This window comes from Trichoplax adhaerens, genomic scaffold (genome assembly GCF_000150275.1).
Source record: "Trichoplax adhaerens TRIADscaffold_9 genomic scaffold, whole genome shotgun sequence".
NCBI classification, from domain to species: Eukaryota; Metazoa; Placozoa; class Uniplacotomia; order Trichoplacea; family Trichoplacidae; genus Trichoplax; species Trichoplax adhaerens.
Genome location: NW_002060951.1, coordinates 1553896 through 1564495, shown reverse-complemented (window position 1 = coordinate 1564495; position 10600 = coordinate 1553896). Strand labels below are relative to the sequence as shown.

The following is a 10600-nucleotide window of genomic DNA, read 5'->3' as shown; positions in this document are numbered from 1 at the left end:
GTGATAAAACTCCGGCAAGTTGAAAATGGACTGATTTTTTATGCTCATGGCTTCTTAAGTTGATAGTTTATATAGAGTACTTTACTCAGTCAATAGTATACTGTACTGTACAGTAGAGTAAGAGAAATAAAATACAGCACATTAGCAAAATAACTGAAGAATTCCTTTCCTGAACTGATAATACTGTGTTCTAATAAAGAGGTCTAAAAGGGATGGGCTCTAACTCCCCGAAAACTCCGCTTTTTCTCAATTGTCCATTTAATACTAGTGGTTACAGTGTACAGTGTACAGTACTGTAGACTAGTAGACCATGACTCGGACCAGACCGTGAAGATCTCTACAGTACAAAACATCTCTGTACAATAACCTGTACCACACCGTACAGTACTGTACAGTACTGTAGGACCATAGAGTGCTAACTTACCTACAGACTCAGCATCGGTAAAGGTGTTGCCAAACTAGGACAGCTATTAGCCAAGGCGACAAAAACAAGCATTGATTCAGATCAGCTAACAGATTTCGATAGCTTGATTCTGTATAGTACAGTATACTGTGTACCTTGTTACACTACTGTACACTGTACAGTCTACAGATTAGAGGATTGCAATGGGGATCGATTGTCGAATCGAATAATTCATTCAATGAAGTTCAATCTTAGGTAACAGACAGGAGGATGGTCGAACATTGGCAGGTTAACGTTCGTTGACTACTGTAATGCCAAGCATACTAGTACAGACCTTCTTCTAGGTACACGGCATTTCTTTAAAAAAAATTGTTTATCCATTTTTCCCCAAAGTTTCACCAGCCACAATCATACCCCTATTATAAAGTTGTCCATGACTGTGCATTACGTTATTATCAGGAATTTCTAAAAAAAGAATTTTTACAACTCCGTGAGATTGTACTTTGCAATTACGGTACTATATGATGAGGATTGTGTTGCGGGACGATAATGAAGGATGTTAACAATTGTAGCCTATTATTATTATTGGAAGCACAGAAACAATACTTCTAGTCAATTTTGGCACTCCACCACACTTAAAAGTACGTTCACACCATGAACTTTTTTCTTTCGAAACTTTAGGTTGAAACCTTTTAACGTATACTATATTATAGTCATCGATGCAATATAAGTACAGTATATAAACTAAAGTTAAAAAGGATATTTTTGGAACGCCATTCAAGGCAAAGGCAGATTGGTAACGTGTTGTATCCTTGAAAGTACAAAGTGATAAGTTTGCTTCCAAAATCTTCAACGTCTTTGCAGTAGTCTTTGGCTACGCAAGTGGAGGTACACTCGCACCAGTATAATCAATACAATGCTACCATCTAGATGGATGATGCTACCGATAAAATTCAGGATGGGACTGTTGATATATTACAACCTACGTTTAACCGTCGAACGAAGATAATCATCTTAGGGCTGTTATCTATTCTCAGCTTTCTGGTGACAACAATGTATGCTGTCCTTGCCCCATTCTTTCCAACAGTGGTAAGTTAATCGTATCTCTTGTTTACAATCTCGTGGATGTCATTCTACAGCACTGTACTTTTCTACATGATTTACATACTTAGGAGAAGAATATAGAATTTGACAAATAAAATATAAAATAATAGATTGCATACACTTTAACATTTTATAAAGTCACTTCGTAACGTAGGTTTGTCATACGTACGAGTATACCCTTACTTAAATACGTAAAAAGGTACAGCACGTTGTGGGTAATTTTTTGCCATTCAATATTCAACATGGATAATAACTAAATCATGGATTACTGTTACGATATGGATAATGTAAAGATAAAATTTATATTGTCTGAAGGGAGTATTCATGAACAGATTTAATAGAGAAATGGTTAATGTTAATTGTACTAGTAAAACTGTTGATGGAAGTACCATTAAATTGTTAATTGTTAGAAAATATAGATGATGACAGAGATGGGTTAGACATTATGTTGTTAATAGGAATTTGGAGTGATATAATTTAAAATGGCTATTTTCGTATATTAGTGTCAGACAATATGACTACTCTAGCTGTTAATTATCAAACTAAAATAGCATGTAAAATGAATTAATAAGATTCTGTCTCATGTAAATCGATGCTAAACTTGTTATAGACTTTAAATTTACAATTTATATGTATTTTGATTATATCACTTTTGTGTAGGTTAAGCATATTAAAAGTATAAAAGAGCTAGATATCTAGAGCTTCATAATTAACTAGCTAGAGGAGGCTGATGAAGTTGTAGTAAAATTTCTTTTATGCTAATAAAAAGAATTTTTATCTAGTGTGGAGCGGGTCTTAAGTATTTAGCTGATAAGATAATTTCACTAAGAACTAGCAATATTTTCAATAGGGAAAGTTATCTATGTCACAACTGTGGTAATGACAATTACTAAATAGTAATCCATGATTAAACTGAGTTATGTGAGCAGTATTACTTGTATGTTATTATTACGGTAATCCCGTAAACCGTAGTTGATGTTGTATTATACAATATTTCTGAACTCAATCTGATTGTCTAAATATTGATAGCCGTTAAGTAAATCAATTAATTACTAATCGATGTTCTTTCGAATTGAATTGAAAGAAAATGACTATAATTAAATAATAGGAAGTCTATGTTTAAAAATCAAGTGATACAGATACAATAGAATGTAAGATCGACAATTGGATTAATTGCTTATTACAAAAAACTTGATTATTAACAATTTAAACTGTAGCAACGCAATATTGTTGAAGTGATAATTAAGCTAACGTTTGACATGTTATACTACATCACGTAGACTATTTTACTCCCCAATCGTGAATGAATTTATTTTTGACAGCAGCAATCGTAAATCCTGTGTTAATTAAAATTCCTTGGTATGCTATCTTCAGCAATGAGTTGTGTGCAAATTTCCTAATTTTGTGTGTTGCTGTAATATATATGATATAATATATACAGTATAATGTAATTAATTAGTTAATTGATAGCCCGTTAAAGACAATCAGATTATATTCCGAGTGAAAGAGGAAATTGGATAGTATTCATTTTATTCTTGTAATCGGTTTCAGGCTCACAACAGAAATGTCAATCAGTTTGAAGTTGGCTTAATCTTCGCTATATATCCGGCTACTAACTTTCTATTTTCTTTCGTATGTGGGTTGATGGTGAGTTAATTCTTTAGATGCTGACAATCTCTATTACAGTTCTTTCTAAATTTCTTCGAAATCTGTATTATATGTGTAAACTGTTCTTATCGAGAGTAGTTCAGCACTGTAGGAACAATTGTAACTGTATATTAATAGTACGGGGTATCGTTTCAGATACTGTGCTATATTGTTTAGTATCGTCGTATTCGATAAACTGTATAAAAATTGAGACTTGATATTTCATTAATTACAAAATTTTTAAATATTACTTATTTTTCTATTTCATACTCCACCAATTAAAAGATGCCTCATATTGGGGTTGTGTTTGTTTTAAGCGTTGGCATATTGATTGAATCATGCTGTAGCGTAATCTTTGGGTAAGTTTGTAGGATGCGGTGTTGTAGTTGTTAATCGTGTACTGTAATTCGCCTTCTGTCGAGTTGAATTCGTAGATTATATATTTATTATCAATATGTGTACTGGACTGCATTATTACTACTATTATAATACAATTTACTTTAAGAGATATTATAAATTCTATCGTCACACCCTTGCATAAGATAGTACGAGTATTTTGATGAAATAGAGGAATTTTAAAAATTTTCAGATTATTCTATATTCCAGTATAGTATAAAGCAAGTCTTTAGTATTGCCGTAATTAGCATTTCTAATAAATACATTATGATCGAGTTCTTTACAATTTACGAGTATCTGCTATTTAATTTACGTACCTAGCCTCAATCTAGTCAAAATTGTTTAGTCGTTCATTGATGTAAAATAGAAGTAAAAAAGTATGTGGTATTACTCGCTATAACTAGCTGAATTTATACATGTAGCAATATATCTCATAAGAGTATATCTTCTTTCCATCGTTCTCCTAGGTTTTTACCACACATTCTGAATAATGCGGCATTTGTTGGATTTTGTCTTATTACCCGAGGTATTCAAGGCACTGGTTTTGCATGCTTTCAAACCGCATCCCTAGCAATAACATCATCGATATTCAGTGGAAATATTGCCTCAGCAACGGTGAGATATGAATGAAATAGGAGCAGGTTTTTTCTAGTTTCGTTGAGGACACAACAATGTCCATGCACTGTTTTTTAGTCTAAATCAATTTGTAGTTCTTACAATAACTATGATAATAGAATAATTCTTGTCTTAGCAATAGGTATGATGAAAGAAGCTGACTGAACTACTTTACATACTTTTTTTATAAGATCTATTAATGGTAATCTTTTTAATTTTTTATCCAATAAATTTAGAGTGTGATAGAAGCCTTTACAGCTTTAGGCTTCATAGCTGGACCTACCGTTGGCGGATTGCTTTATCAGGTTTAAGAATTTAAATAATATTGGTAGTATTTGATTAAAATGTTACTTTTCGTTCTTTCGATCATCAATAACATATTTCAATTTTTTATTAGGCGGGTGGTTTTAAACTACCCTTTCTTGTTATAGGGTCCACAATGCTAGTAGTTGGATTTACAGCAATTTTCTTCTTACCTACAATTAAACGTAAGTTTTCATCGAAGTATAGATAGTGTATAAATATTAGATCTAGTATATCTTCTAGAGGAGCTTGCATACAGTATTTAATATTTGCAATGTAAATTTTATGTTTTAAGTATGACTTATTATTAGCATGAGAGCACTTATTTCTGTGTATTGAATAATTATAATCTATGCTTTAGATACTAGTACGTCTGCTCCTGGAGCTCTAATGAAGAAATTACTAATTTGCCCACGTGTGATTTTAATGTGTAAGAATATATATGATGTCTGCTGTTATAAAATCTTTAATCATATGCGAATTTCAGTAGCGCATTAGATATTAAATTTAAAAAATTTAAAGTTTGAATTTACAGAAATGCAAGGCGATTGTTGATTAATGCCTAGTCTTATTTATTTCCTTAAAAGCCTGCACTATGGTATTACTGAATATCCTATTTGGTGCATTAGACTTAGGTTTCGCATTGCACATCAAACCGGTATGAAACTATAACATCAATTGCCTTATATAAACCCGAAATACTTAATTCTTCATTTTGGCCTGTAATATACCATTGGAATAAATTTTTTGCGCTTGCTTTTGTCAATTATAGTTTCATTTTACGCCAGTGGTAGTGGGCTTGTTTTTCCTTCCACTAAGCATTAGTTATATGGTATTTTCACCTGTACTTGGATTCCTATCTGACCGCTTTGTTAGTAATGAATGAGTCTACGAGTATGATTGACGTAAAATATGATACGATTTTGCTATTGTCGGACTAGTTTATACTCATATTAGATTGTAATAAATTAATTGTATTAATACACCCCTAAAGAACAATCTTGTATGAGCGTATTTTATTTACTCATTGATTTAGACATTGAAGAAACACATTTTAGTGGCCTTGACTTAATTTATCTTTAAAAATGTATCATCTTTCCAGGGCTATCGACTGTTCGTTATTGGTGGTTGCTTTACTATAGGAGTAACGTCACAATTCATTGGACCCGCTCCATATCTGAAAATTCCGCTGTATATTTTCTAATTAATTTTTGTATTTTTGTTATTATTCGAAACTGTAGTTGGCTGTAATAATCTATCGAGGCATAAAAATACTATATCACTAATATGTAGTATTGTTTTATAATATTAGCTCTATCGCGCAAATTATTCCATCACTTGTTATAACTGGAATAGGGACTGCAGCGGTATTTACACCAACTTACGCTGATATTCTGGCTTCTGCTACGATGAATTCAGGGTGAATTATGGAATAATTGTATATTCCGTATGATTTGTAGTAATACCATTTCTAATTGTTTTATAGCAGTGATGATGATGAAGTGGCAGTGACTACCGGTGACGGCGATTTTACCACAGTTTCTGTGGTTTCTGGAGTATTTACTGCATTCAGTGCTCTAGGGTTTGTGCAATTTTAGTAATTTTACCAATTTACGCAACATCCAATAACATGAATATAACATAGCAAATTTAATTAAAGTCAAGTATTAGGTCCTGTAATTAGTGGCATCGCCTTTACTTCTGCAAGCTCATCCTTCGATTGGACCATATCAGTATGTAATTTATTTCAAGTAGCGTTTTTAATTTAAGTTAATGGAAGAAAAATTTTATAGCATGAAAAATAAGATTTTGAAAATTCCCAGAAATTCAATTTTCTGTAGCAAAATTTATTACTGATACAATATCAAGCTTACTGATTATGTCATGTTAAGTTGCAGCATTCATTACGCTTTCCTTTTTCATCAAAAAAACAACTATGCTGTTACTACTATTACCATTCTAAATAGCAAAACGTGATAACCATTTTCTGTACTTTGTAGGTACTGGGATTTCTTTTCGTAGCTCAGGTATAATCATAGCGCCAGAAAATACCTTACCGTAGCGTTATTCATTTAAATTTTACGAAAGCATAAATCTGAAATGTATAAAAAGGTGTAAGGGATTTTAAGTATTATATGTTTTTGCTATCTTCCTCCGAAAGGCTCTGCTGATCGTATTTTTGACTCTCTGGGAAAGAAAACAGCGTAATCACATCTTTCGGTAGGAGCGGAGTAATCATAGATTATTATCATTTTCTGTACTGATTTGTAATAATTATTGATTATTTAAAAATCCTTATTTTATCAGAAAAGTGTCCCCGGATGCTGAGAAAACTATCTCCTACTCTTCCGATACTAGCGAAATATCACCGCTATTAAGCTAATATAGCCTTTTCGAATTGGAAATATTGTAGCTCTCAGTATTTGTACATATATTGCTATATATATATATTTGGGATTATAGACAATGCCATCGGCACTATTTAAAAAAGAAAAGCAATTAATACACCATGGATTTGTTTTTGAACAGTTTCTATACTAATTTATAGAATAGAATAAAAGATAATAAAATAGCATGTTATATTAATTCATTAATTTACTGCAATTATCTGATGTATTTAGAATTGTATGTGATTAAAAATGAGAATCTTAGATATTCATTTTGTATTTTATTAATTCTACACTTGAAAAAATGAATTGAATACTGGTATATGACGCACAGTGCATGTCACATATGCAAGAAGACACGCCGTGAGTCTTTTAAAGTTTGCAGCGAATAATACCGCACTGGGAGAGAAATATCTTCATTTAGTATGGTTTTATTTAGCAAATCTAAGAACTTTTTATTTAATTGATACGTATTTTACCAACAAAGAACTTTATTCAGGGCATCCCCTCATGTCGGCTATAGTCTGAAGTGTTCAAGCAAAATTTTGTGATAATACCAGTAATAATTTCCAACATTTGTGATCGTTTACTTTTTGCCGTCCGTATTTCAAATTACGGTATTATACTATTCCATCGTTAGCATTCCTGGCAATCTCCCTTATGTCTATTGTACTGTACTGTATGGTTATTTTAAGGGGATCACTAGACCCATAGCTCGTGATGCTTCGTGTACTTGCTTACTGATAGTAAGGAGAATATTGCAATATACAGTATGCTACTGTACTACCAGTATAGGGTTTTGATCGATCTTATCGATACCTGATACCAACTTATTGTATGCAGGCTGTAGTAAAAATTCATAAAAAGGTTTTCAATCTCTACCGAATTTAGATACTGTTACATACAGTATATTAGGGAGTAATAGTAAGATTTAGATTAGAAAAGTTGATATTGAAGCTTGGGTATAAATGATCATGATCAATTACTTATATCTACAGTACATACAGTATATTATACGTATATGATATTAAACTCTTCCTTTGCTTTTACGCCATAGTTTCGAATTTATCTTGTGTTCAAGATATACTAAATATACAACATGTATAACATATAAGCAATGATAACAATATATATCATATACAGTATAATGTTTTCTATATTGCCTGTTTGGCATATATGGCCTGTATCAATACCTGTGTAGTACATTCTATTATCACTTGACACTGAGCATATTGATGTTTACTGTACATTGTATAATATGGAATCTTATCAACATCTCACAATGGGTAGACAGTCATTTCCTGCCTCGATGTTCACCGTTTAGCCAGACAAACAAGAGGCGAAACCTTGAGAGAGAAGGGAGAGAATGCATTGGCAGAGTAGTTTCAACGAGTGTACGAAAAAAAAATAAATAAATGAGATCAATAAATTCAAAAGTGGGTTTGTCTGCTTTTCGCAGCACATTTGAATACGTAATGTACTGTATGGTAAGTCCAGTCGGAGCACCGATGTCTACTGTACAGTATCAGAGAGTGGGTGGTCCAAGCCTGTATTGCAGCAGATTTTACTATGTACTGTAGCAAATCCATAAGTTTATGTAGATATAATGATTCAAGTGTTATTTAAAATTTACTTTTAGTAACTAATATAGAATCTTTAGTTCATTAGCTACATGCTGGTATAAAATCTATACAGTTTTAATATTGATAATAGCATTTAAATAGAATTCTTATACTCTAAAGCGAATGTAAACACGCTGTACAGTACTGTACACTGTACAGTATACCATGGACTAGAAGACCTGGACTGATCAATTCCTCGGACCGACGGACTTTTACTAGCAAATGAGGCCGTCAATATCGAATAATGGTTACATACCGTACTTTTAGTATGGAGCTTCCGTGTTTGTTTTCTAAATCACCGGTAATCATTTCAATAACATTGATGATCTTATCTAGCTGATTCCACCATGAGCTTTCGTTAGAGACGATAAGATTTGATGCAATATTACTTACTTAATTTAGAAAAATATCAGTCACTTTAAAATCTATCATCTCCGTACTAAAGTACTATCATAACGAGATGTTTGGCACACTATTTTGACGTGATGAGGTCAGCAGTGTCTGTCTGTCTTGTCCAGGTCTTCTTCTAGTCGTCGATGGTACTGCGTGCAGTATGGAATAAGTCCTCACCAAGCCACTCAAAACCCCCCCCCCCCCCCCCCGTCACTATGCTTATGGTACTAACCCCGGTCAAGCCGTACACAATGGAGTTGCTGATTTGGACATGCTCATTGTGAGTTTGTGGCCGCAGCTGACTGCAGTCACTGTGTAGTCAAGCTCATTTACCTTCAAGACCAGGTCAACCAGCGTCGGTATGTACCCTACCCCGGCTGACCACAGTCACTGTGTAGTCAAGCTCATTTACCTTCAAGACCAAGTCAACCAGCGTCGGTATGTACCCTACCCCAGCTGACCACAGTCACTGTGTAGTCAAGCTCATTTACCTTCAAGACCAAGTCAACCAGCGTCGGTATGTACCCTACCCCAGCTGACCACAGTCACTGTGTAGTCAAGCTCATTTACCTTCAAGACCAGGTCAACCAGCGTCGGTATGTACCCTACCCCAGCTGACCACAGTCACTGTGTAGTCAAGCTCATTTACCTTCAAGACCAAGTCAACCAGCGTCGGTATAACCCCAGCTGACCACAGTCACTGTGTAGGCGAGTTCATTTATTAAAGGCCAACCAGCGTCGTTACCCACTTGTACCCTACCCCGACAGTAGTTGTCTGGCCATCGTCGCCTGCTTCAGCTTGACTTACGAGTGCACGTTGAAAATGCCGCCACCGCGTCTGCATAAGAAAAGCAGTAAAGCAAGCCCTCCAGTCTTAAGTCATGATTTTGTAATCGAAAATCATGCCGATATCCTATCGGTTGTCTGTATAATCATTGTTTGTGGACTGCTTTTCAAGGTATAGTCATAGCAACTTCATAATTTAAAGCTTGTTTTGACCAACCAGTCAAAGTCGACTCCATTCTAGTAATGTACAGTGATGAGTTGCCATGGAGAATTGTTATTAAAGGTTAACTTTCAGCTTTGATCAATCTTGCCTGGCTGTTGATCATATTTCTACCAAACTACAGCAGTAGTCACTACTCATGTTAGCGAGCTTCCGATTGATGCATGCAATCATGTTCATCATGACAGTCTTACACGATCAATAGGGTAGGAGAGGAAGTAGAAAGTACACTAATACAAATACCTCCGATCGATGCAAGCAAGCATTGCATACTTGTACAGTACAACAATATTTTGAATTAAATCAATACAAAAATTGAAAAGTAACATGAATTAAAGCTATCCAAGTCTACGCCAAAAAGGATTACACCGTATATCTTGACCATAATCTGTCTATTCTTCTGCCTATCATACAACAACTAGTCTAGATAGTATTGCAAAGCCATGGTCATGGAGTTAGAACATAGCTTTGTCACCTTGTACTGTACTCCATGCCAACTTCAACATGTAAAACGGACTCGAGATAGCATAAGACATCAATGTCAAATTTTGATAATGTTAACTTGGATTATTGATTGTAATAGTAGTAACGATTATTGCCAGCACCATCCAGACCTTGTTAGCACACTTGTATCGTGACTGTATCGACTATAATTTCTCTATAGCTAGCGGTTATTGCTCCAAGTTGTAACTGTTTCATTCGCTTCTTGTCATCACTTGCTATA

General features: G+C 34.0%; 1 protein-coding gene across 1 annotated transcript; it reads left to right on the top strand.

The window, feature by feature from the left end:
• Positions 1 to 3439: 3439 nt before the first annotated feature.
• On the top strand, positions 3440 to 7009 carry TRIADDRAFT_58944 (uncharacterized protein; the record flags this gene model as incomplete). The annotated part of the gene is made up of 8 exons (XM_002115080.1): positions 3440 to 3513; positions 4018 to 4165; positions 4402 to 4470; positions 4563 to 4653; positions 4830 to 4898; positions 5056 to 5126; positions 6469 to 6495; positions 6932 to 7009. 8 exons carry the CDS (start codon positions 3440 to 3442, stop codon positions 7007 to 7009), a joined length of 627 nt encoding a protein of 208 aa, XP_002115116.1.
• Between the last annotated feature and the right edge of the window lie 3591 nt (positions 7010 to 10600).